Here is a 24,693-nt window from a genome sequence, read left to right on the forward strand (position 1 = left end):
TTCATGAGGGCATCGTTTGGTAGCAACAGAGGTTATCTAGGTATTTTTTGTGTCACTGCCTGATGAAGGTTATTTCTTTCCTTTTGGTTTCAGTGGCCGTGTTCCCCAGCATGCAGACAAGTGGAAGTGGAACAGCGGCTGGGGCAGTGTCTTTGTCCCAGCCCAGCAGCCACCCCTCCCCAGGATGTAACGTACAAAGTAGTTCTCTCCATCCTCCTTCCCAGTTATCTCTTCTCTCAGTTGCAGACTCTGAGAGGTAAGACCACCTCCTGCTTGTCCCACACCATGGCTGAGTCAGGACCACATTCAGAGCTACCAGGATGGGCAAAAATTGTATTGTTGCTGTTCGGAAAGTTGCTGATGGTATCCCCTGGGAAACAGTTACAATGGGTGTGAATTGACCCAGGGAAGGAGAAAGAGACTTTACTATACCAGCCTGGTGTTGACTCAGGGCAATTCCTGTCCATTTCCAATTCAGGGACTTTCTCCAAATCCCTTCTGATTTCCACCAGTGCCCTAAGCAAGGAACGTCAAACTGGCTGGAATACTTCAAATATCAGAGGAGCCCAGTAACACCTACCAGAATAGGGATCCTGAGATTCATGTTTCAGTTTGCTTGCAGTAGGAGAGTCATAAATTTCTCTCTTTTCTCTCTGTATTCTTGTAATACAGACTATTTCAGCAGGAATTACTAATCTTTTCTGTTATTAAGACTAACAGATAATGAATAGATCTTATTTTTTATTCACTGTTTTCTGAATTATTGCCATCACTTAGTTTATGCTGGCTAGATACAAACCCTTGGCTGTCTCAATGATTTTAGATATACCAGCGATGTGAAAATTGCTTAAAACGTTTTAGACATTTTCTAAATTGTTTTCATCAGTATCTCCAATTAATTGTATAGCATGTGGCATTGTTACACTTCAATGCAAATGGAATAATGACTTCTTACTATACATATATGGTTACTTAAATCCAATTATTTTTTATCTAACTATTTTTCACTGCTCTAAATGATTAATTACCGTATGTTACAAATATATTTCAAAGTGTTTAATTTCCTTGTGTGATAAAGATTGCAGTAATTTGGAGAACACAAAAGAGTCTAATTATAAACCCAAGAGCATTCACTAGATTTTGATTACTGATACTTCTTTTCAGGAAAGCATTAGTAACTTCACTTTATATCAGGAAGATGAAAGAGCACAATGGTTCAGGGAACTGATAACAGGCAGAAGTGTTTCTCATTTTCAGATGACATGAGTGAATTCAGTTATTTTTGGAGCCACTGAAAGTTGTTGATGCATCAGTCAGAGATTGCCTTTTCACTATCATCTAGCGCCTCAGTCCTTCCTCCTCTCTCCTGGCCACATAGTACTGACCCTTGTCCCTTTATCCAGCCTTGTGTGCAAACTCTGGAATTGCTCGTGCTCTCTTGCCCCACCTGCTTTTATTTTTTAATATAGTTTTCTGTCTGATATCCTCATCCAACAAATACCAGACCACAAGGTGACATGCAGGGTCTGATCAATAACTAGTGTTATATTGTGATAAAAGACACTGATCTTCTAATTAGCCTAGGCATGTCTTAACCCATGGGCCACAGGCTTATTGTGGCCTGGCGCAGCTTGCGGTGTGGTCACTGCCTGCCCTGCACTATTAAAGCTGTTCCCTACAGAGTGGCCCCAGGCATTGCTCAGCAATAACCAGACCATCAGTGTGCTGCTATTAATGCTGTGCCGACTGAATGCCAGACACAGGGAGGACTGTGTTGTGCAGTGCTGACTCAAGCAATAGCAAATAATGGTATGCATTTTAATACATAGGCTAAACAGCAGAGAATGCACAGTTGTGCTCTCTGTTTTGATACAGGAATTAAGAGAATAGGTAGAATAGATTTCAAAATCGCAAAAACAAACAAAAAAAATCTCACGTTTATATTTCTGGCACCATTTTCAGTTGATATAAATACATTTACACTATGATGTAACTCATAAAAGTCTTGAATGGGTTACAGATCTCAGAATATTACTGCTCTCTATGGAATAACAACAACTAAAAGCTTGCATTGTATACTCCTTTATCATGGGTTAGCTGTGTATGCTCTCTTCTAAAGGGCTTTAGTTTTTTATTTCTCATCTGTGGAGGTACTTTGAATTAGTTAAACAATTCCAGTATCTCAATTTGTGAAATAGGAAATATGGCCATTTAAATTCATTCAGGAAAATGCATTAAAGCAGTTTTCATTTCATTACAGAACATTTAGTACAAATTAAGATCGGTGTTTAAAATAAAAACTAATACAGAATCTGTATTTTGAATCAAGTACAATTCACATGTATCAAGATTCACAAGATCCTGCAGTTATCTGTCACCTCCACTGCACTGTGGATGTAATGCTAGCTGTGAAAATATAAGCTGAATGAACAAACACTTCAATGTACAATGCATGACATAAATGGCTTTGAAACATGTGAATCCCCAGGGAATCATAGAATGTTTTGAGTCAAAAGGGATCTCTAAAGGTCCATCTTATCACTGATAGTGCTGCAGGGTTTAGGTATCCAAACAGGGGATTTAACCCCTTCATAGTTTGCAGTTCCCTGACATGCTGCATGTGTTAGTGGTCATTCCAGTTAGGATGAACTGACGTGCACACACTCTTGCAATTGCTTGCATTTAGTAGTCTGAACCCAATCTAAGCTGGTTTGGTAACCTCTGTGGCTATTCGTGTGTCCCCTTCCATTGTGGACAGCATGCTCAGGCCTGTGAGTGACAGTCAAAAAGAAATAAGAACTTTATCTACCTTTCCATGGGCTGTAGGATAGAGAAATAATGGGTAGGCTTCTTTTCTTTCTCCACCACAGTGATGGGAGTGTGAATGTGAACTGAATTAAGCCTTGCTAATGTGAGAAACTGAACAAAACATGAGGTGCATGTCCAGCTGTTTTCATTCTGTGTACCAAGTGCAACTTAGAGAGCATGGATTCAAAAAGCTGCTTCATTCACCAAAGGAGACAGCATGCATATTAAAAGTGAAAGTTTACATTTGATGCAGCTTGCTAGTTCTGATTTTCAGTACTTCTGTAGTTTGAAATATTGCAGCTGTTCAATGAAGATAGCAAAACATTACAGTACCCGAAGTCATATCTATGAAAAAATATATACTGGTTTTTACTGATTTTTGTAATAACAAAAAACTTGGGCATTCAGGGAAACTGAAGAAGAAAACAATCTATTGAAAAACTAGAAAACTGGTTCTGTTTTCACGTAGAATATTTAATTTGCAAAATAGTGCAACAATACTGAAAGTGCCAAATGCTTGAAATTATTTCTAATAATTTCAAATAGTAACTTTCATGGTCACAGAAAAACAAACAAACAACAAACACAAAAGCTGCATGCATATTTTGTATTAACCAGTGTGAGAGCTTGTCACAGAATCAAACAGAATTCACAGAATCACAGTTGTTGGATGTTCTTTCACCATTCTGGAAACCAGAACTAGTGGTATTTCCCTGAAGCATGACACAACCTGGCTTGACTGGAATGCCTGGAGATGACATGAAGCTGGGAAAAAGAACTTGACCTTAACTGTTCAGTGATGACTTACTGATGCTATTTTAAGTTTATTATAATGCTATTATAAGTTCTGTGGCAGCACTTCTTTTTATTATTTGAATTTGTGGTTATATTCCTTTTATGATTTCACTGTAATATAGTAAGTAGCTCCATGCCAGAAGCAAAAGTCTCCAAGTGCTTCTAACCAAGGAGCTGGGACATTGTGTTACAAAGCCCTTTGTGTGTGGCATACAAGGGTCTGACTTGAAGATAGGCTTTAGTTAGACATGCAAACAGGGTGGTTTTGAAATCAGCACAGTAATTTTTTTCAGGATTGCTACACTTGGGAGGTTTAGGTGCTGAGACATTAGCACTTTTTTTTGTTAGTAAGCAAATGACACTTAGAAATCGCAGATAATAAAGAGTGGAGGTGGCAATAGGTCTAATCCCTAACCTGTGCCAGAGCAGACCTAGCAAAGCTTGGAATCATTCTGTCCATGCTTTCTCTGTTTTCTGAAGGCACTGTTTTCCATTTTGAAACACTGTTTTCTAATACAGTTCAGTTACAAAAAATGATGAGAGTGATGTTAAAGTTTTTATTTATCTCCGTCTTCTTCCACTCTCCTCACCAAAACACTTCTGACACTTTTTGAGGGACTATTCTTTCTTCCTCCTGCCCCTCCTTTGACTATATGGACTACTGGTTTGATCTGATAGAGCAGTTCCCGTGTTCCTAAAGCTAGAGGACTTGCAGCATGAAAAGGATTTTTAGACACTTGTTAATGACTAGTAAGAAAGATGTAGCACTAGCAAATGCTGTCAACAACTCTGAGAAACCATGGAGACAGAAACTTCCTCTGGAGGTGTTGCCATGCAGGATGCTGAACAAAAGTATGGAAAACAATTTTGCTTTGCTTTGACCAAAATGCATGCATTTCTGTTGTGGGAACAGAACAGTTGCAACTTAAGGTCAATGGAGATAAATATATTTTAGCATAGGAAGGTAAAATGAACCAGGATTAAAAAAATAATAATAATTAAAAAATAAAAATAAAAAAATTATTTCCCCAAAGTAATGAGAATCTACTCATACCTTTGGGGAAATTATTTATTTTTTAAAAGTGTGCTTTAAATCTTTCATAAGAGTCATAGAATCATAGAATCATAGAATGGCCCAGGTTGGAAGGGACCTCAAGGATCATGAAACTCCAACACCAGGGCTGCCAACCTCCACATTTAATACTAGACTAGGCTGCCCAGGGCCCCATCCAACCCAGCCTTGAACACCTCCAGGGATGGGGTGTTTCCATACAAGTATTCCTGTGTTATGTTTATTTTACTGTCACTGACAGTTAGTTGGTTTACAGAGAATTACAATAGAAAGTATCCCTTATTGGCAGTGTATTGAATTAAGGAATCATAGAATTGTTATGGTTGGAAAAGACCTGTACGATCATCTGCTCCAACCACCATTCTCATGATGACCACTAAACCATGTCTCTTAGTGTTACATCCACACATTTCTTGAACACCTCCAGGGACAGTGACACCACCACCTCCCTGGGCAGCCCATTCCAGAGTCTGATCAATCTTTATGTCTATATCCAATCTGAATCTCCCTGACACTGAGGATCTGTGAAGTCCCTACCATGCAGCATAAAGACAGCAACATCCAGCATAGTTTCTACCTCAAATAATACCACTAGTAGGACCCTGTTGAATAGTCAAATATAGTTTAATGATAAACTGTCTTCTCCTCTTTCCTTATTCATATATGAATGCAGTTAACTTTCCTCTAGTTTTAATTTTTAAACAATTATTTGTTGTTTAAGCAAAGAAAATATTCACTTGCCTTTCTTAATGTAGTTTCATATGCTGTTATAATTCCTGCAGAATTTATTCAAAACTGCAGAATAATTGGAATTAACCATTTTCCCTGCAAACTACTAAGTGGGAAAATAGAAATACGGAATATAAAGTAATTCAGAATAACAATGTTTTCTCAATTTAGACAAATTCACTTTTCTTTTGTAACTCTAAAACAGCACACATAGGAAAAACAGGAATGTACAAAAAGTAGGGATATGAAACTGACAATGCTGAGATCCTGTTGCCCAAAGAATGGTTTGGTATTTGGTTTCTTATAGTTTGCTCTGAAAGTAATGCCTCCTACTTATTTCCATGGAAATCATGGCAGGTGTAAAGAGCACAATAATACTGTTTGACAGAGAAAAAATGAGCTGCAAAATACTCTTTTTCAACAGTTGCCACCATTAGCTGTGCATTTTCACTAGAAATGAAAAAGTGCCTGCACTACCACACTCATAAAAATCTTCACCAGTGGAGGTGACCTGCTCTTACTGTCACTACAGGTGAAACGTACCACCCACCACCTCACTGTGCTCTCGTTCACTGTTTGGTCTTCAGAAACATTCAGCAAGTGCCAGTCAGTGTTAGTAGGTGTAGTTTTCACCGTGTGGAGGAAATCAGTGACACAACTTTTCTCCATCCACACTTCCATGTCAGGCAGCATTCTGTCAGAGTGCCCCTCTGCTGCCATCTGTCACACAGCAGCAAAATGGAATAGGACACTGGTGGGAATGTTCAACATCTACTGCCATACAGTCAACAGCAACATAATAAAATAGGATGTGTTACTTTTGGAACAGCAATTGTATACACAGATTTTGTTATTTAGCAGCATTCATCAAGGATAAACAGAAAAAATATTTTACTCTAGCACTTACTGACTAGGGCTGGCATAAATGTAAATCACATCTGAGGAAGCTATGGAAAGGTAAGGGAAGTGGAAAGTTTATTTTCAGTGTTTAATGTGGTGGGGAGATACCTTTTGTATTTTACTAAGTATATGTATAAAGTATTCTTCACCCAGAGCAATGAGCACCTTGACAGTTATTGAATAAAGAACTAGCATTGCTGAACTGGGCAGCAGAGGGCTGAAGGGGTGATTTCTATATGAGTAGGAAACACAGAGTGTGTGAGGGAAAACCTTTTGTGTGGGCCACCTCCTCTGGTGCAGATTTGTACAAGTGTGGCATGCAAGCTTTTGTTCATCACTGACAAAAATGCATAACTAATGGTGGTAACTACATTGGAAATTGTTTTGTAGCTGAAAGTTTTCTTTATCAAATAGTGTTATTGTGCTCTTGTATCTCTTGCAGTTTCTAAGGAAACAAATAGGATGCATAGCTTATGGAGTGACCTACAGAAACAACATTTTAACTAGTCTTAAGTAGATACAATTTAGAAACCTTTTCATTTATCTTGCTTACTGTCTGATCTAGTCATTGCCGGGCAGGACAAATTTTTCCTAGCAAGCACTGGGAAGGAAGAAGTTACTTGATAGCTCCCAGAACAGTTCTCTACTGATTTTACATACAGCAAGCAGTAGTGAGGGCATCCTTCTGCAAATCTGGCTCTTTCCTGACCGTATGTACTGCAGCACTTGGCAGCAATTACTGATGTCAATTTCCTAGTGGTTACAAACCAGTCCTTATTGTTCCAGAAGCAAAATTAAATTTGCAGTTCCCCCAGTAACACACTGTGGTTTGTTTGGGAACAAATCTAGACTGAGACAAGTCCAAGTTTCTCTTTTGTTGGGCAGAGGGGAAGTATAAGAAGTAGATAACTATAGTCACCCATACGGGTAAACCAGGAATTCATGAGGTGATTCATAAATCATTATAAAGTCTACTGAAAAAGATTCCTGTCTTGCTGTACGAAGTAACACAGTGCCATTGGAAGGTTCTTTTGGTTGTTTAATCAAATGAGAAAATTTTAAAACTGTGCTTTTCCTGTTGAGTTTTGAAAAGGACTTTTTGCATGTTATTGGCAGCTGTTTAAACCATTTTTAAGAAATCAGTTTTCACAAATTGCAAAAATACCAAGGATCATATCCAATGACTTTTCAAAAAGTCATAGCAATAAAAACTTACTGTACATTGTTCTTCTATGGCAGCATTTAACACTCATTCTGTGGGGTTGCTGTACTCACTCCAGTCCTTTCTTTTGGAAACCAGTTAGACCTGGCACTGTTTTAGAACCTTCCTGATATTTTCAGCCCAATACAACAATTTGGTTATCTTTTCCTGAAAATTATTTTCTAGTGTGGTTGTGAAACACATCGTTCTTTGTTTTCTTCCTCCCTGGTATGTCACTAAGTGTGTACTGCATCAGTAATGTGGGTTAAGGAAATATTTGGTGCATTAAAGACTCAGCAACTCAGTGCTGCCACATTTCTTCCACCTACATAGTAGCTTATATGTTTTTTGAAGCTAATAGCAAATCAGCACAAAGTCCATCCAAGGTACAGCTAATGTATCCAACAGAAAAATGAATAGACAGTAAATTGTACAAAAAAATTGATATTTGCTATACTACAAATGTAACTTATGCATCTACCAGGAATGTAATAAATATAATAAATAGGTTTCAGGTAAGGTCAAAATCACAAAAATGATGTGTGGCAGAAATTGATTCTGAGCTGTAACTTAAAATATTTCAATTGTCTTGGATTTACTTGTGATTATCTGTACAAAGACCCTTTCCTAAGGTGTTCTGTAGTGCTCCTACTGGACTTACACCACCTGCTGTACTCAGGGTGAATGTACAGCTTCCTTAGACCTCTACAGGAGAAATATTCTTTATTACAAAAGGAAAGAGAATGTTATGTAGTGTACTGAAGTCTAGTCTTAGGAGAACAGCAGTCAGACTGACACTTACGATCCTTTCAGGCTGTGTTACTTGCAAGCAACAGGCTCTCTTATCAGCAGCCACTAAGCATACATGCCACAGAGAAGAGCAAGTGAATTCTTTTGCTCAGCACAGCTGTCAACCTACTTCAGAGAGCGGAGTGGTTGTTCTGCAGTAGGAATACGATGTCAGTATTCATTCATCCTCCTGCAGAAATATTTTATTAGCCTTCCCAGCTTTCATCTCATGATTCAGAAAGTGACACCGAGCCATTCCTGAGCGCAGGCTGAGCTTTTGTTTACTGATTTGATTCCATTGGTCTAGTGGGTAGTTTGGTCATATGGGATAGCGATGCCAGTTCTTGTAGCCGCAGCTTTCCTCTTCAAAAATGACTGTCACCTATTTGTAATGTGCTTTTGAATAAGCAGTTTAGAGGATATGTAGATTTAAAAAACAAACAACAACAACAACAACAAAAAACACATATACAATCTCCATAAAATCCTCTTGCTTAGTAGTGTGTATCCTTGTAGTACCAGTAGTGACAGAGCTGTGTCTAATAAGCAGTTGAAATGATGAACATCTGTGATGGCTGCACCGTAAGTCTCATTCTGAACCTTCCTCTTACTCTGCTTGTAAGTTTACACTTTGGTTCCAGAGCAACATTTTGATATCCACTCAACCAGAAGCAGTTTAACACTTGCCTTCATATACATTATACTGCCTCCAGAATATTTTCAGATTGTTTCACTCAACATACACAGAACAGGGATTTCTGGGACTCAAAACCTGAACCTGTTGTTCATCTCCTCACAGTCTCCATTCACCAGAATAGTCCACTTCCTTCCTGGGAGGAAGAACAACTATTTATTGATGTATATAGCTGGTACAGAGTCATGTTATGACACAGAAGGCAGTGCCTCAAAAATAAGGTCTCCCGTGAGGTTTTTTCAACTGTTATTATTTAAAACCTGCCTACAGCAGTTAAAACAGGTTTTCCATCACAAGACAAGAATTCAGTGTTTTCATTTTGGAATCATCAAAGCTAACAACATGTCACCAGAAAGCTTGGCAGAAAAGGACCTGAGAGACTTGGTAGGCATCAAGTTGAACATGAACTAACAATATATCCATGCAACAAGGAAAGCAATTGATATCCTGAGCTTCTTTAGGCAAATTATTGCCTTGAAAGAGGTGCTTGTTTCCCTCTGCTTGACACTAGAGAGGCCACATGAGTTCTGCATCCATTTATGGGCTCATCAGTACAAAATAGACATAGACATACTGGTGTAAGTCAAACAACAGGAATAAAGATGATGAAGGAATAGAGCATCTCTCCTGTGAGGCAAATCTGAGAGAGCTTGGACTGTTCAGCCCGGAGATGAAGGGGCTCTAAGGAAGGATGCTGAGAGGATGGAGCTAGGCTCACTTCAGTGGTACCTAGAACTGGGACAAGTAGAAATGGGCACCTAATTTAATACAAGAGATTCTGTCTAAATATCAGGAACATTTCTTCACTGTGCTGAAGACCAGCCACTGGCACAGGCATGGCCATGGGCATCCTGTTCTAGGTATCCCAGCTTGAGCAGGGGGGTTAACCAGAGGACCTCCAGAGGTCCCTTCCAACCTCAACAATTCTGTGATTCTGTGATTTGAAAATATATCTTCTCCATATTTAGGGCTGTACATGGTTTTTATGAAGATTTTATATCTGCAAACTGCTATGCATTATTGTGATCTAAGTAAAGGAGAAAATATCTTCAATGCTTACCTTAAAGTTTCAGCATTCTATAGGTTCGTCTGTTTCTGAACTCCTAGGTTTGTTGCTCAGACTTCTTCTCCCCAACACATCAGCCCCCAAAGAATTTCAGTTCCTCCTCCTGTGATGCAGAGACAGACTCCACAGCTTCCTCATCTTCAGCAGCCTGCTGGAGTGCACCTGAAGACATATGAGTCAGCATCAAATCCTTTTCAACCAAATAGTCTCCACTTCCAAGGTAAGGACAAAGCTTCATCATTGATGTTAGTTGTTTGTCACTGTTGCTTGGCTTCAAATAAAATGTTTCAAGTGCTGACATTGCTATTTCAAGGGCCCCTTCCTCCTGAAAGCTATAGTCATCTGGGACCTTGCCTTCTGTATTTCTTGAAATTCATAGTTTAGCTAATGTTTATGCATCTTACTGTGGAGTGACGAGTTTTGCTTCAGATTGATTTTCAAAACTGTTATTGAAATAGAACTAAAAGTAATTAATTATGTGTTGGGCTCCAATTTTAATTTGATATTGTTATGCTTTTCATCACCCCTAACTTCTCACAAAGTGTTGCCAAGTTTATAAGCAGTGGAATATTTTTATCCATTGCAACTGTGTTAACTTCATTCATTAGCATACATGTCTCTCAGAGTTGTGTTCCCACTTGCACTATGTAAACAGTTTCTGCAAAACTTCTTTCTATTTGATCAGTCAACTGCAGACTTATATAGTCATGAAGAAAATTAACAGCAGCTGAAATCAATATAAAGTTGTTTTTCTATTTTATTTTATTTTAAATCTGGTACGAAGCCTGAATAGTAATTAACCTTAGCATTTCAGAAATGAGTTGACAGAACTAAGACTGTTACCTTTCAGCTGATTAAATATATGTTTGTCATATTAACATACACAAGGTGCAGCTCATATTTCATTTTTATAGTCTTTGGGATTCTGCCTCTTGATCAAGCTTCCTGGGAATTATTACAGTAGATATCACAAGAAACATATTTTGAAAAAGAAAAAAATAAAAATAAATTAAAAGAAGCTTATTTCATTTATATGCTTTCCATGATGTATGCAGTCTCTCCATGAGACAGGATCCAGGGTACCTTGCAGAATTCCTGAGTGAGAGTGATGGGAAAAAGGAATGTGCCAGTCTTGTTACTGTGGGAGACCATATACATGTGTTTGTGAATTAAGATGATGATCGGTCCTGGCAAAATAATGAAAGAAAGAAAAGAAACTCTTGCAAAATATTCAGTGCAATATAGGCTCCATTTCTTTAAGAAATTTTTAGCTGATATGAGTTAGCTATACTGGAGTATATATATGGGCAGCTGTACTACAAAGTTATTTTTTCATTAATAATAATCAGATTTAAATAAATAGAAACATTTCTAGCTTTCCAAATTTGCAAGTCCATCTGGCAGTACAATGTCTGATACGTCTGTATTGCTCTTCCCTGTCATTCTTTTTCCTTTTGCTCTTCACATTCTGATACTACCAAATGATTACTTGATGTTAGTGTAATTAATCTAGTGAATACTTTAGAATTGAGCTGCGAAGAAATACCATTTTGAAGCGATTCAGGCAAAGACAACTGGAAGGAACACTCACTCGCAGTGTATATTTATTAATGGCAATTGTTATTATTATCTTAAGAAAATATTATCTGAGAGAGGTTTGTGATGCCAAGCAGAAAGCTGACAGAAAAAGATGTCAATCAGAAACTTCCTGCCTTATGGAAATGATAATCATGGCAGTCAAAGCCTGTGACACATCTGTAATTAAATCTGTCCCTCTTAGTCCAGTGAGATCAGGACTCTGCCACAAACTTATACGGACCAGTATTTTTTCAGATGCTCAGCATCATTCAGGGCAAGACCATGCATGTGATAAACAGCAAGAGCTTCTTGCTTTTAGAAGAGTTTCTTGCAATATGCAGCAATTTCATTAAATTTAGACGTATTTAATTTCCCCCAGGAAATAATGTTATCATGCCGGAAAAATTATTGTTTATTCTGTGTCACAACTTCTTTGATCTTGGAGATAGTGTATGTATTCAGGGAAACAAAACTGATACAACCTTGTGTGTATGTTGTTCATGTGCGTGTTTTAATTAGTTTAGTCATGAATAATTGATCCAATTCAGAGTTGCAATCCTGAGAAGATTTGTTCAGTTTCTGGAAGTTTGTCACCCAGTCCATTTCCCTTTTCTGTTTTTCCACAAGTGTGTGAAAATGTAGGAAAATGTTGCTACAGGTAGTTCTCTAACAGGTAATCTCAAGGGTCAGGTATGATCAGGGTCTAGGGTCTGAATTGTTTATGGCTTCATGTTATCCTGCATCATGTATCTGGTGCAGTTAATTTGGACATAGCACCATGTGAACCAAGACAATAGGTCCCAAGATCATTAGGAGATCTGTGTCATGGTGTGGATTGTAGTTCAGAGCTCTGCACTGTGTCCTGATGCACTGCAGAAATGGAGAAAGACGTGGAAAAGTGCTAAGTAACTGACTGGGAGAAAATAATGTCCCCTCTTCTGGTTCTTTTTGTTTATAACAGTATATTCTATAGGATGGATATCTGTGACACTGAATTCCAAAAAGAAAATGTTTTGGGTTTTTTTTTCTGTGCTCTTCCATTCTAGAGAAAAATAGATGGGGACTTGGTATATCAGTTAATGAAAGAGCTTTATGCACTTCCCTAGTTCCCTCTGCACCGTAATGGTTACATGCTAATAGGTCAAAGCTTCTCAGTCTTTTCTAGACAATATTCTTTTGCTGGAGTAGAGAATGAGCAAATGTAGAGGATGTGATTCACAATAGCTCAACCCCAAGGTAAGTAGTTTTTTTGCCAGGCTTCAGCTTGCAATAGGCAAAGTTATTGCCAGATTGTTCTGCATGGGGAACAGGATGCTGTGAGAAAAGCACAAATAGAGAATGAGTATAGAGCAGAATGAAAGGACATTTCAGCATGTGTCTTGAGGGGTCTTGCCAGCTGGCTCAGACCATCAGACTGAAATAAGTGTTACTGGTAACTTGTCTGACTCAACAGTAAACTTCCAGAGTGTGTTCTCTTGCTGCTTGAGAAAAAAAAAGTTGATTTAAAAAGCTTTCTTTTTTTTTTATTTTATTATTTTTTAAGGATGCAAAAGCTGTCAATAGCTATGTAATTTCTAAGTCAGTTTTTAGGTGGCAATTGTTTTTTGTTTTTTTTTTTTTCCTTTCATTTTATTTTATCTTGCCTCAAATGCTTCTTAAATGTCAGAACTGAACATTTAAGAATTGAAAAGGTTGCAGATTCCTAACATGCTTTACAGTATGACTCAGTTTTGTTCCAGTTAAACTTTAAAAGAAAAGAAAAATTGAAACTGTCATCTCGAGGCTATCTCTGCCAAGTGCCTCCAGCACCTGCAAAATAGAGTGAAAGCTACAAGTGTTCAGCCTGTCTAGAGTGAGCAGAACCTGTGACCTCATGCCTACTGTACACATACACAGGTTGCTTTTGAAGACAAACCCCTCTTCTTATCATTTCTTTCTTTTGTTTTCTTCTTTAGTTTTTTTGTAATGAAGGCAAAATATTATTATTTCTGTTTTTCTATGAAAATGATCTGCCTAAATCCTTGCTATGTGTGTGTAAATTAAATGTTTTTCTCACATTGTGCACCCAGAACTGTCTTTCAAGACTGCAGCTTAAAGCACAAGGACTGTATTTCACTCAACGTTGTTACCTAGACCTCTGTGTAAGTTTTGAGTTCCAGTGCATAGGTTCAGGATGTCTTTTCCTGGCCATGATCCTGCCCTATCCTGATGCTCTGAAATAGTGAGGTTTTTGCCTCAGTTCATGCATATGTTATACATGCCAACATTTTTGTGCTTCCTTGTAGGAGACCACAAATATATAGTCTCAAAGGAAAACTAGTTTGAGTAACAAAACTCCTAAACCATGCATCCTTCCTCCCATTTGGCAGAAAATCAGTAATGCTATATAAAGCTGATATAGGTTGGTTTGCTTAGCAATAGTACATTAGCAATAGTTTAAGACCCAAAATATTTGTTTAGCAAAAGGAATCCCTAAGTGATAGATCTAAAACTTTCCATTTCAGCTTTAGTGGATAAACAGTCTTGTTTTTCCTCAGTAATTTTGCACTGGGGACATAATAGAGTACTTTTATCTTCTGCCTCAATGATTTTGCCTCACAAGAAGTACCAGAGTCACAATAGAATACTTTTGCCTTTTGCCTCAAAACAGGCAAGAACATTTTCCTCAGGTTTCACATACATTGTTTTTAAGAAGTGGCTCACTACAGCCTAATAAGCAGTGGAAATCTTCCAAACTGAGGAAAAGTGAATGAAAATTAGTCAAATGTTTCAGTGATAAAGCTGTTGGTGAAAAAAGGGGAAGAAGTAGGTGGGCACTCAACCACCCTACTACTGAGCACACCCAAAGGGACATAAGCACTTATCTGTGAGACCTTGAAAAAGAGTGAATGTGTGCACTAAGTACTGCATATGTATGTCTTAACTGTATAAATGTAGAACCTGTACTCTGAGAGTGTGTGCTTGCTCATCTAGTTGTCTGGTGTGCGTTGTGAAGAATAAAGGAATGCCTCTTTCTAACACCACATTGGATCTAGACAGTTTTCTTCCCAGATTTTGGATGACAAAGTGCTATATCATGTTTCAGACAGCAAACTTTTTACTTTCTCGTGCATATTATCTATGATTTGCCTTATTTGTACATAGATGCAGCACAGCTTTAGCAAACAGTAGTCATGGCCCCTAATCCAGCAGAAGTTTGTGAGCTGCTTTGTGATCACTGTGAGTTTCTAAGCACAATATACCTCTGTAAAGGAATATGAGATTGGAAGCTTTGTTTGGGTCAGGGTGTGGAAATGCACAGACATAAAATTTTGATTTTTAAAGTATACTTTATTCTAAAGTCTTTATTCTTAAGAAGTTGATGCTCCATTTCTCATCAGTAGTAATGAACTATCCTTCTTAAATATCATTAGTAGATTCTGATTCTGTGATTCAAGCTTCCATAAAAGCATCTTCTCTGCTTTCTAGTTACAGTCATCTATTTTCTGGGATAGCTCCCTGATGTTTTCTCTACTCTTACATAGTACCCAAAAGCCTTCTGTCATATTCCACTGAAGAGCAAGGGAGACTCTAATCCTGTGCATACAAGCAGCAGACCGCATGGATCATCAGCTGGCAGCCTTTCAGAGTGTCTTAGGCATCCCTACTATCAGCCAGCTGTCTGAATATCAGTGGCAGATCCTCAAGATTTAATTTATTTTTTCAATTTCTCAGCAAGAGTGAGTCTGCTTTTTTTTTTTTTTTTTTTTTTTTTTATTCACACCTTACTTGAGTAATCTTCCATTAATTTAAATTAACTCTTTTCTTAAATCCTTCAGGCAGTAGCCAAGACAACTGAACTGCAGAGTTAAAGGAATCTTGCAAAATATCTCATCTAGTCAGTCAGTGCTCTCAGAAATCATGTCAAGACCAGAAAGTCCATGAAACAAAATGCACTAGGAATTAATAGCAACTGGAGGAAGTCTTGGGGAGCCTCATATGAAAGTTGCTTTACCACTGGAAAATAACTGAAATCCTGGTGCTACTGCAGTGAGGATTTCTTCTTTCCTTTCTAATGGTCAACATTACATGTACTATCATTTATTATCTCTATCCAGGTATTTTATTGTCTGCTTTCTTTTCATTCTTATAGGTTTCTATGGACAGCTTCAGACTTTCTGCCCTCCACATTATCCTGATACTCAGAAGGACATACAACACAATGTTTCTTGCAGTATGGTTCCTCCCTTTGAAGACTGTTTATTTCCTGCATCAGTGGGTCAGGCAGGACTTGGTGTCTTTCATCGAACTTTTTCAGCTCACTCTGGTATTACAGGTAAATGTCATCTGGGGACTTTTTGAAAGGTTGTGTATAGTTTCTATACTTAGATTTACTTCAGCTCTTAGTGTGACTGGCAGCAGTCATGACAGAGTTGACCCTTCTCAAAGAGGAGGTGGTTTTCAGACCCTTGTGGAATGGTGGGCACTGGGACATACACCACGGGCCACTGCAACATATAGCTTGCATACAAACAGTGTGATTTTGAGGGTTTCTCAAGGGTATAATCTTCTCTGGTGGTCAGAGAGTCACTTACTCATGTATTCATTTTGAAATACTGTCAATTGAGCCTTTATGTGATATTTGTGCAGCCACTCTGGTCTGGTAGAAGAATTGCAGCAGGGACCTGAGATGACTTAAACCCTCAATTTTGCTTTCTGTTTTGAAATTCATTTAGTCACATTTCCAGGACACTAAGTGACTGAGTGCACATTTTTCTTTTCACACTTAATTTAATTTCTTCCTAACTGAAAATGCCTAAGGGGCTTGCATGAGGCTTGGGAGAGGAGAAAGTTACCTCTGTGCAGAGAATCAGCATAATACAGTGAATCTGCTTATAGGGCCTAATTGTAAATGATGCTGTAGTTTCTTGTCTTTCCATAAGGCATGATTTCACTTAATAGCTAGTGTGCTTTGAAATCTCTTTTACATCTTATCCTTAAGTAATGTAGTGAAGAGCCAATGCAGCCATGTCACTTCAGAGCACAGTCTCACAGTGTAATAAAACCAAAATTTTTAAGCAGTTATTCCATTGCTTACATCTGTCATATGCTGATGTTTGTTACTCCTTTGCTAGGGGGCTGCTATATAGCAGTTGAGTTATACAATACTTTATTGTCTCGTATCATACATCACATATGGTGAAACTCAATAGCTAAAGTTTATATATATATATATATAAACTATATATGCATAAACTATATTTTATATATATATATACATAGATAGATAGATAGATAGATAGATAGATAGATAGATAGATATAGATAGATATAGTTTGTTTTTAGATAGATAGATAGATATAGATAGATATAGATATATATAGTTTGTTTTTAGAAGTATAGTAATTGATGCATCCATTAAGTGGGCAAGTGTTAGTTGTGATAAAGTCTGCTGTAATTCAGATTTGATAGAACTGAAAATCTTCCCTTGGTAAGCAGTAGGTTACGTAAGTATTGATTTTTTACCTACATTGGCTAGCTTGTTTTGTTTGTCCATTTGGTTAAAAGCACTATCCAGTTCTCTGCACAAGTATTAGGGTATTCTTTGAGATATAGTTGTCCTAGTTAATGAATTATTTCTGTATTTTTTCCAGTTTATGATTTTCCAGCAGGGCCCACAGGTGTCTTTGGTGATTCGACCCACAGCGTGCCAGAGGGTAGCAGTTTCCTACAAATAAATACAGTGGATCGTTGTCCTACTCAGCTTTCTTCTGTCTACACTGAAGGCTAAAATCATCCAACTCTACTGAGAAGCTGATTCCATTTCATATTGCCCTTTTGATATTTCTCTACAAAATTTTTCTCTCCAAAAGCATGCTGTGTATGAATATGGGTGGATAAACATACACACTGAAGAGGAAAAATCACTAAACATTCATCCTGTAATCAGGCAGCCAACTGAGGAGAACACTTGGAGAAAGAAAATTTTGCCAAAAGCTTAGCAGTTGTTTATTTTTTTCTGTGGCACAGAAATTCTACTTTTTTGTTCTTTTTAACTTCTCAAAGGGAATTCAAAGACTGAATAAGAAAACTGTTTGTTGGCAATCATCCTCTCAATCTGAATGGCTGTAACCTTTGAGAAGAACACTTTAGAAAATTCCTTAAAAACATAAAAATAAAGTAAATAATGAAAAGAAGTAAAACCAGAGTATACTACAGACGTTTCAAGGATGCAAAACTTTTGGAAGTGTTTTTGCATACAGTGCTTCTGGAGTTAAAAATACACCAACAAAAGATAAAAAAGGGAAAGAAATTAGACATACATCCTCGTATTACCCACTGGAGGCACGTGTGTATCTTCTTTCTGAGGCCAAAGAGCATTGGTTCTAGATTCCTTACAGGCCTTGGTTTACGTGACTTTCCCATCCCTCTGTATTTAAACTGTGCAGTGCAGCCATTGTTATTTTTCCAACATTTCTTCTGACCTAGTTCTTTTTTGCAGTTTATAAGAATATTTAAATGCACTACATGAGAAGCTACATGGACATCATCTTTATTTAGCACAACAGCTAGAAAAGAAGATTATGTTCTAACTTTATGTTGATGTTAGCTATGTTGTAGAGCTTTATTGCTGTATGTGCTATAGTACTCTGTAAGAAAATTTAAAATACTTTTCCTTACATTTCATAGATTTAAAGGCAACCCATAACATTTCCAGGAAAAAAAAAATAAAGAAAAATAAGAAAAAAAAAAAGAAGGAGAAGAAGAAAATGAACTACTTTTAAGTCTGCTATGTTCCCTGTGATTATTTAGAGATGTAAAACTGGACTTGTTGGTTCTGCATCTTCTACTCAGTGGCTGGCTCTGTTCCATGTATTTTGACGTATTTCGTACAGTGTAAAATAAAATAAGATTACCTGTGTAAGCCACAAGAGATGTGTTAAAACCAGTATTTTGCAGTATAGATATGTCATTGCTGTGGTGATACATAGTTTGAGAGTAACTGTAATATCATGTAAGACTGAGCTCTTAATCCACATTCATCTATTTTGTGGACTTACTGCACAGTGTGCATCGTAATATTCTTACAGCCTGTTTTAATAGGATGGAAAAAAAAATTCTGAGATTGTTACACACTGGCTAGATGGTAACTATGCTTCTGAAATCACTCATCAGTTTAAAAAAAAAATGTTTATGCACAGATCTGAGAAGCTCTTCAGAGTTGTTGAATGCAGTTTGGGTCAAATTCCTTATTTAATTTGACATTCTATTCAATTTACAAATTTATGTGCAGACATTTACAAACACTGGTAATCCTCTGCAGGTTGTATTCCTGAATTATATTCTTACGTACAAGTATATATACTTCTATATTTTACTAAGAGATTTTCATTCAACATATGCAAAGTAAATATGAATAAACCATATATATATATTATTTAAACCAAGAAGTGGCTTGAATACAGATAATTCTCTACTAAATTCTTCCCTTTTTTTCCTTTCCCTTTTATTCTATTTCTCATATCGCAAGTAAATGTGCCTCTCTGATGTCAGCTTGCATTAATAGGTCTTGTTGTTTCCAGACGTGGTTTTCTTTGGGTTAAATGACATTGGGCTTCTATACACAGGTACAGAATTATGGGGAACAACAGGCCTCCCAGTCCAACTTCAGTACTGGGGAAAGTAATGGAACAGACTATCCTGAGTGCATCACACAACATGTGTGGGACAACCAGGGGATGAGGTCCAGCCAGCATGGGTTCATGAGAGGCAGATCCTGCTTGACCAGCCTGATCACCTTATATGACCAAGTGACCTGCCTCCTGGATGAGGGAAAAGCTGAGGATGTAATCTACCTACACTTTAGTAAAAACCTTTGACTCTATCTCACACAGTATTCTCTTGGGGAAGATGGCAGCCCGGGACCCCAAGAGTACAGCTGTCAACGGCTTAGTCAGGTATACTCTTTGCTGAGTAAAGAACTGGGCCAGGCCTAAAGAGTGATGGTGAATGAAGTTAAATCCAGCTGGTGACATGGCATGAGTGCTGTTCACTAGGGTTTGTTATTGTGGCCAACACTGTCATGTCTTTATTGATGATCTGGACAAATTTGAATGTACCCTCACTAATTTTGCAGATGACGCCAAGTTGAGAGGAAACATTGATCTGCCAATGTCCCTAGAGAGTAATCTGGACAGGCTGGATTGCTGCAGTAACCCCAATTAACACTACAGGTTTAGGTTGTAGTGGATGGAGAACTGTGCAGAGGAGAAGGATCTGGGGGTATTAGTAGACTTGTGAGGCCACAGCTCAAGTACTATGTTAAGTTTTGGTCTATTCACTACAAGAAAGGCATTGAAGTCCTGGACCATTTACAGAGATGGGCAACAGAGATGGTGAAGGGCCTGGAGCACTAGTCTTGCAGGGAGCAGCTGAGGGAACTGGAATTCTTCAATCTGGAGAAAAGGGGGCTCAGGGGGACCTTGTTCCTCTCTACAGTTCTCTAAAAGGAGGTTGTAGTGAGGTGGGAGTTGATCTCTTTTTTTCTGGTAACAGTGATAAGGCTAGAGGCAATGGCCTGAATTTTCATCAGGAGACGTTCAAGTTGGATAATATGAAAAATTTCTTCTCTGAAAGAGTGGCTAAGCATTGCAGCAGGCTGCCCAGGGAAATGTTGGAGTCACCATCTCTGGAGGTGCTCAAGAAAAGTGAGGATGGGATGTTAGAGATTTAGTGGGCATAGTAGTGTTGACAGCTAGAACAGATGATCTTTGAAGTCCTTTCCAACCTTAATGATTCCATGACTCTAAGATGCATGGGAAAAAAAAAAAAAACAACAACATCTTCATTAGTGTATCATCAGACCGTTTTGGTGAAGCTTTAATTTTGTGCTGTCTTAAAGCCTACTCTGATCTCTGCACACACACAATTTGATTCAGCAGGAGTAACCAGACTTGCTGAACACTTCAAGTTTGTAGGACTACACTTGTTTCTTCCAAAGTCAGTAGGAGCATAATTGGGCCCAGTGTATACAGATGCACATATATGTAAATTTGTTCTTTTGTATATAGAAATGCTTCAAAATTATCCTAACCACAAGGTTATACAGAATATGTCAGTTGCTGTGTTCAGTACTGAAGTATTGCTACCGACCACCTTGATTATTAACACTTCTGAAATATTTCCTCTGTTATGTGATTGCACACAGTGTACACAGAAGTATCCAGTAGAGAGGGCTTTCATGTTATGGGTGATCCTGATCAGAAGGAAGGCAGAAAGACAGAATTCAAAAAATGTGTGATTTTCACATTCATCAGTTCCATCTGAAAAAGGAAACTTCCATTTCATTTTCATTCATTCATTCTTTCATATGCACAGATATATCTTATATAACATTTACAATACACAGCTTTCTGTGATCCTTAGTCTTAAAAAGGAGCTATACATAACTGTGGGCTATTGGTCTATAAAATGGCTTGCCTTTGTTTACTTATGTGCTATAAACAAGGGGGATTCTGAAGGATTATTTCATTATTCTTTTTCCAGTCAGACTCAGTTTGGAAGATTAATATATTACTGAGCACAATTATATTAGAAAAGAAAAATGAAAAAAAAAAAAGCAACAAAACAACAAAACCATATTTTATGTCCTGTGTTTTGAATATTGAAGTAGGACATTGTGTTTATCATGACATAAAAAAGAGATTAAAAAATGGTGCTCATGAAAATATATAATGTAATGCCAGTTACTGACTTTGCTGCAAATACTTGTGCCTCAGTGTTTTTTGTGTTATTTTTCTAGTTGCTGGATAATGTTAATTTTCAAAAGGGATTCATATCTAAAGGATGAAGTTATTTTAGACTGTGGACACTAAATAATATTCTAATATAATTCTTTACAATCATTCTTCCATATGCTTCTTTGTTTTCAGACTCATTGCATTAGAAATGGGTCTACACTGGATTTGAAAATTCAGATAGCACACTGGGTATTTGTGTGAGTGTTTGGACGCATGGAAGTGCGTGTATTTGAATCTCCTTCTCTGTGTGCATATATACATATATTTATATATGCGTACACATAGGTGGTGTTTACTAGTACTGGATGTTGAAGTCTTTCATTCCAGACATAATCTGTCAAATTATATTGTATTTTCAACTTTATCTGAAGATATGTGAATATAAATTTACATTTAAACTGTTTATTCTCTTTTCCTTGTGTAATTTTATAGCAAAATTTTTCAAATAGCACTTTCTGTTGTGTGAAGTTTTTATATGTTTTTCATTTTTTATTAATAGGTAAAGCTAAGGTCAACAACTTAAGATTAGCTGAGTGGGGTTTTATTTAAGAAAAAAAAGTCCTTCTGTTCTGTAAAGAAAGAAGCATCCTGTGTAATGTTTTTACACAAAGCACTTTGGTGAGAAGAGAAAGTGGAAATAAATTTTTCTATATATTTATACATATTTACGTACACAGCTAAGAAGTCCATTTTCTGTACTATATATCTGGCTGATATTTGTTCTAAAGTCATATCTGTCATATACCATGAAAAATAAATTTTTGAAAGAATTAATTACGCTTCTTTCTCTATTAGTATGTGTAAATTTTGCAATTTGTTACAGTTATTTTTCATATAATCGTAAGTTATTTTTATCCTGTTTCGTATTTTTTTTTAATGTAAGAGATGAAAAGAAGGGTGTATGGACACAATACAAAATAAAACTGAAAATGTATCTCAATGGCATGATTATTAGAATGACTTATTTTGAGATGCCCTGAAGAAGACTGCTTTCGTCATTGTCCTTCACTGCTAGTATTTCTGTGCATTGCAATAATTAGGAACAGATGGAAAAATACATATTCCTCAGAGATTTCTTCTAAATAATACTTGGGCAAGAGTTTTAAGACTGGATTTAGTTGTGGTTACAGGGAGGCTGGAGATTTAGAAACAGGTGTATGCCTCTGCACATTTACAACACTTATGGAGGCACAACTAATATAGGAACATTTAATTCCATTTTTGTGCAGTGATCATTTTTGTTTTCTTTTTTGAAGTAGTTTTCCAATCAAACTTTTTCAAGCACAGTTTTTTCTGTTTGGCTACAGAGGTGTTTTTTACGTGCTCTAGGAATTGAGAAGTTATTTCAGAGCATTTCTTTTTTTTTTTCATTTTCTTTTTTTTTTTTTTTTTTGTTAGGCAGTAGGAAAAATGCTGACAAAAGATAGAGACTGAAGCTGATGTATGCTAATGTCTACACTGTCCAAAATGCATTCTGAAAATCCAGCATGCTTATGAAGACAAATATTATCTCTTACCACATCCATAAATTAGACTAGAAATCTAAGAAGAAAATGAAAACTCATAAATTATTCTGAATTAAATTCATAAATTATTCTTAAATTTTTAAAGAGGATTGAAGTGATAGCAACAGTAAAAGATGGGGCGAGGAACAGTCAAATACTTTTCTAAAAATGGGGAGAAAAGCATTTTTTTGAAGCCCTTTAAGATTAATGATGAAAGTTGATTTTATTTTAAAATTAGTAGCAAGGTTGGCTCTGCATCAGCCATGAGCAGAACCAAAACTTGTAAGCCCACATTCACTGACTGGTATGTGTGTAACTTTAGGAGTGGTTTACCACAAATTATCTCTGCCCAGGGAATTCTCGCACTGCATCTTGGTTTAATATCGGAAACTTGTCACAAGGCTTAGAAAATACTGTGAGCTACCCTGAAGAACTCTGATTTGCTGAATTTTATGTTTTACCATTCTTTTTTTTTTCTCCTTGGTAGAAACAGACCCTAAAATGAGAAGTATACTAGTTCTGTATACAGTGTATTGTCACATCAAATACCTCAAAGCCATGTACCTTTCTTGGATTGATTGCCTGTGCTGGATCATTTTTTCTTGATGCCCTGCAGCCTCTCCTATTGCAAAATAGTAGAGCATAATAGAGAAACTAGATGACAACTAACTTCCTGCAGAGCACATCATTTCTGAATGCAAGTACGTTGAATTTTTTGTTCTAAGAAGTATTGGTGTTTCTTTTCTCAGTCCTATCTTTTTATTGAAAGCCCTGTTTGAAACGTGAGAATTTGTCATGAGAGATAAATTGTTTCTACTTAGTTACAGGATTTCTCCCATGTGCGTGTGGCAGAGCTGCAGTCTATTCCTGTATTCCTAACCAATGTGTCCTGATGAAAAGTAGTTTAATAAAGCCTCATTTGCTATACAGCTAGGTCCCGAGAATAAAACAAGCAAACAAACCCAACATTCTAAACTTATTCATATTTAGTATGCCTAATTAAAGTACATCTTTTATTTGAAGTTAGAGTGATTACTTCTATGTGAAAACACAATATGCATTTTCCTAGACTATCATCCTCAAGCAAATCAGGAAACTGCTGGGATATGTCTACATATTCTGACTTTGTAAGGATCTTGTTGTTTCCTACCCTGATCACTTTATCACTCAAAATATCATCAAATGCATTTCAAAGTACCTGCTGTGTAAAAGCATTTTAAAGCCCTATCTGTTAACCATTGTAAGTAAGCCTGCTCAAGAAGCAGCATAAAGAAGTTTCTCACATAATCAGCAGTCTTAAAGTGGGCAGTTTATACTTGACTTTGTATACTCACTCTCTGAAATTTAAATCTACAGGAAATAGAATGATGATAGCCCTATAGAATGAAAAATGCTAGATTTTTAACACTGCTGTGTCTTCTTTCAAAAGGTTTATTTATATTTTGTGTCTGTCTTCCCTCAAGTATAATGCTTTCAATTAGAAGGAAGGTATGAAAAATCATTCTACCACATCTTCCCATGCCATTAATAGATTTACAGCCAAAGTAAATTTACCCGGCAGTCAGTATCATTAATGATTCACAAATGAGATGGGCCAGTTCAGTGAACTGTAACAAAGAATGCCTTTCTGTGTCTAGTTAAAAGTTCCTACATACCTTTGTTATAACTAGAAAATACAAACCTCATGCATGGTTGCAAGTAGATACACAGGATAAAGCATTACCTCTAGGTAGACAGATGGAAATGGAACTATTTCCTCAATATTATACATTTTTTC

General features: G+C 37.0%; 1 protein-coding gene across 7 annotated transcripts in view; it reads left to right on the forward strand.

Moving 5' to 3' along the window:
* GLIS3 (GLIS family zinc finger 3) overlaps window positions 1-22,185 on the forward strand; it is a 138,903-nt gene extending 116,718 nt beyond the window's left edge. For 6 of the 7 annotated variants that reach the window (XM_015848920.3, XM_085530716.1, XM_085530717.1 and 3 more), the window contains 4 exons: window positions 94-256; window positions 10,096-10,274; window positions 15,765-15,947; window positions 17,266-22,185. In XM_015848920.3, coding sequence (XP_015704406.2) covers window positions 94-256; window positions 10,096-10,274; window positions 15,765-15,947; window positions 17,266-17,402 — 662 coding nt within the window. In that variant the 3' untranslated portion in view covers window positions 17,403-22,185. The remainder of the gene's footprint in view (window positions 1-93; window positions 257-10,095; window positions 10,275-15,764; window positions 15,948-17,265) is intronic. The other variant, XR_014940096.1, reaches the window with a different exon arrangement.
* The last annotated feature ends 2,508 nt before the right edge of the window (window positions 22,186-24,693 follow it).

Source organism: Coturnix japonica, chromosome Z (genome assembly GCF_054131305.1).
Source record: "Coturnix japonica strain WE chromosome Z, WE-NBRP24, whole genome shotgun sequence".
In the NCBI taxonomy this organism is placed as follows: domain Eukaryota; kingdom Metazoa; phylum Chordata; class Aves; order Galliformes; family Phasianidae; genus Coturnix; species Coturnix japonica.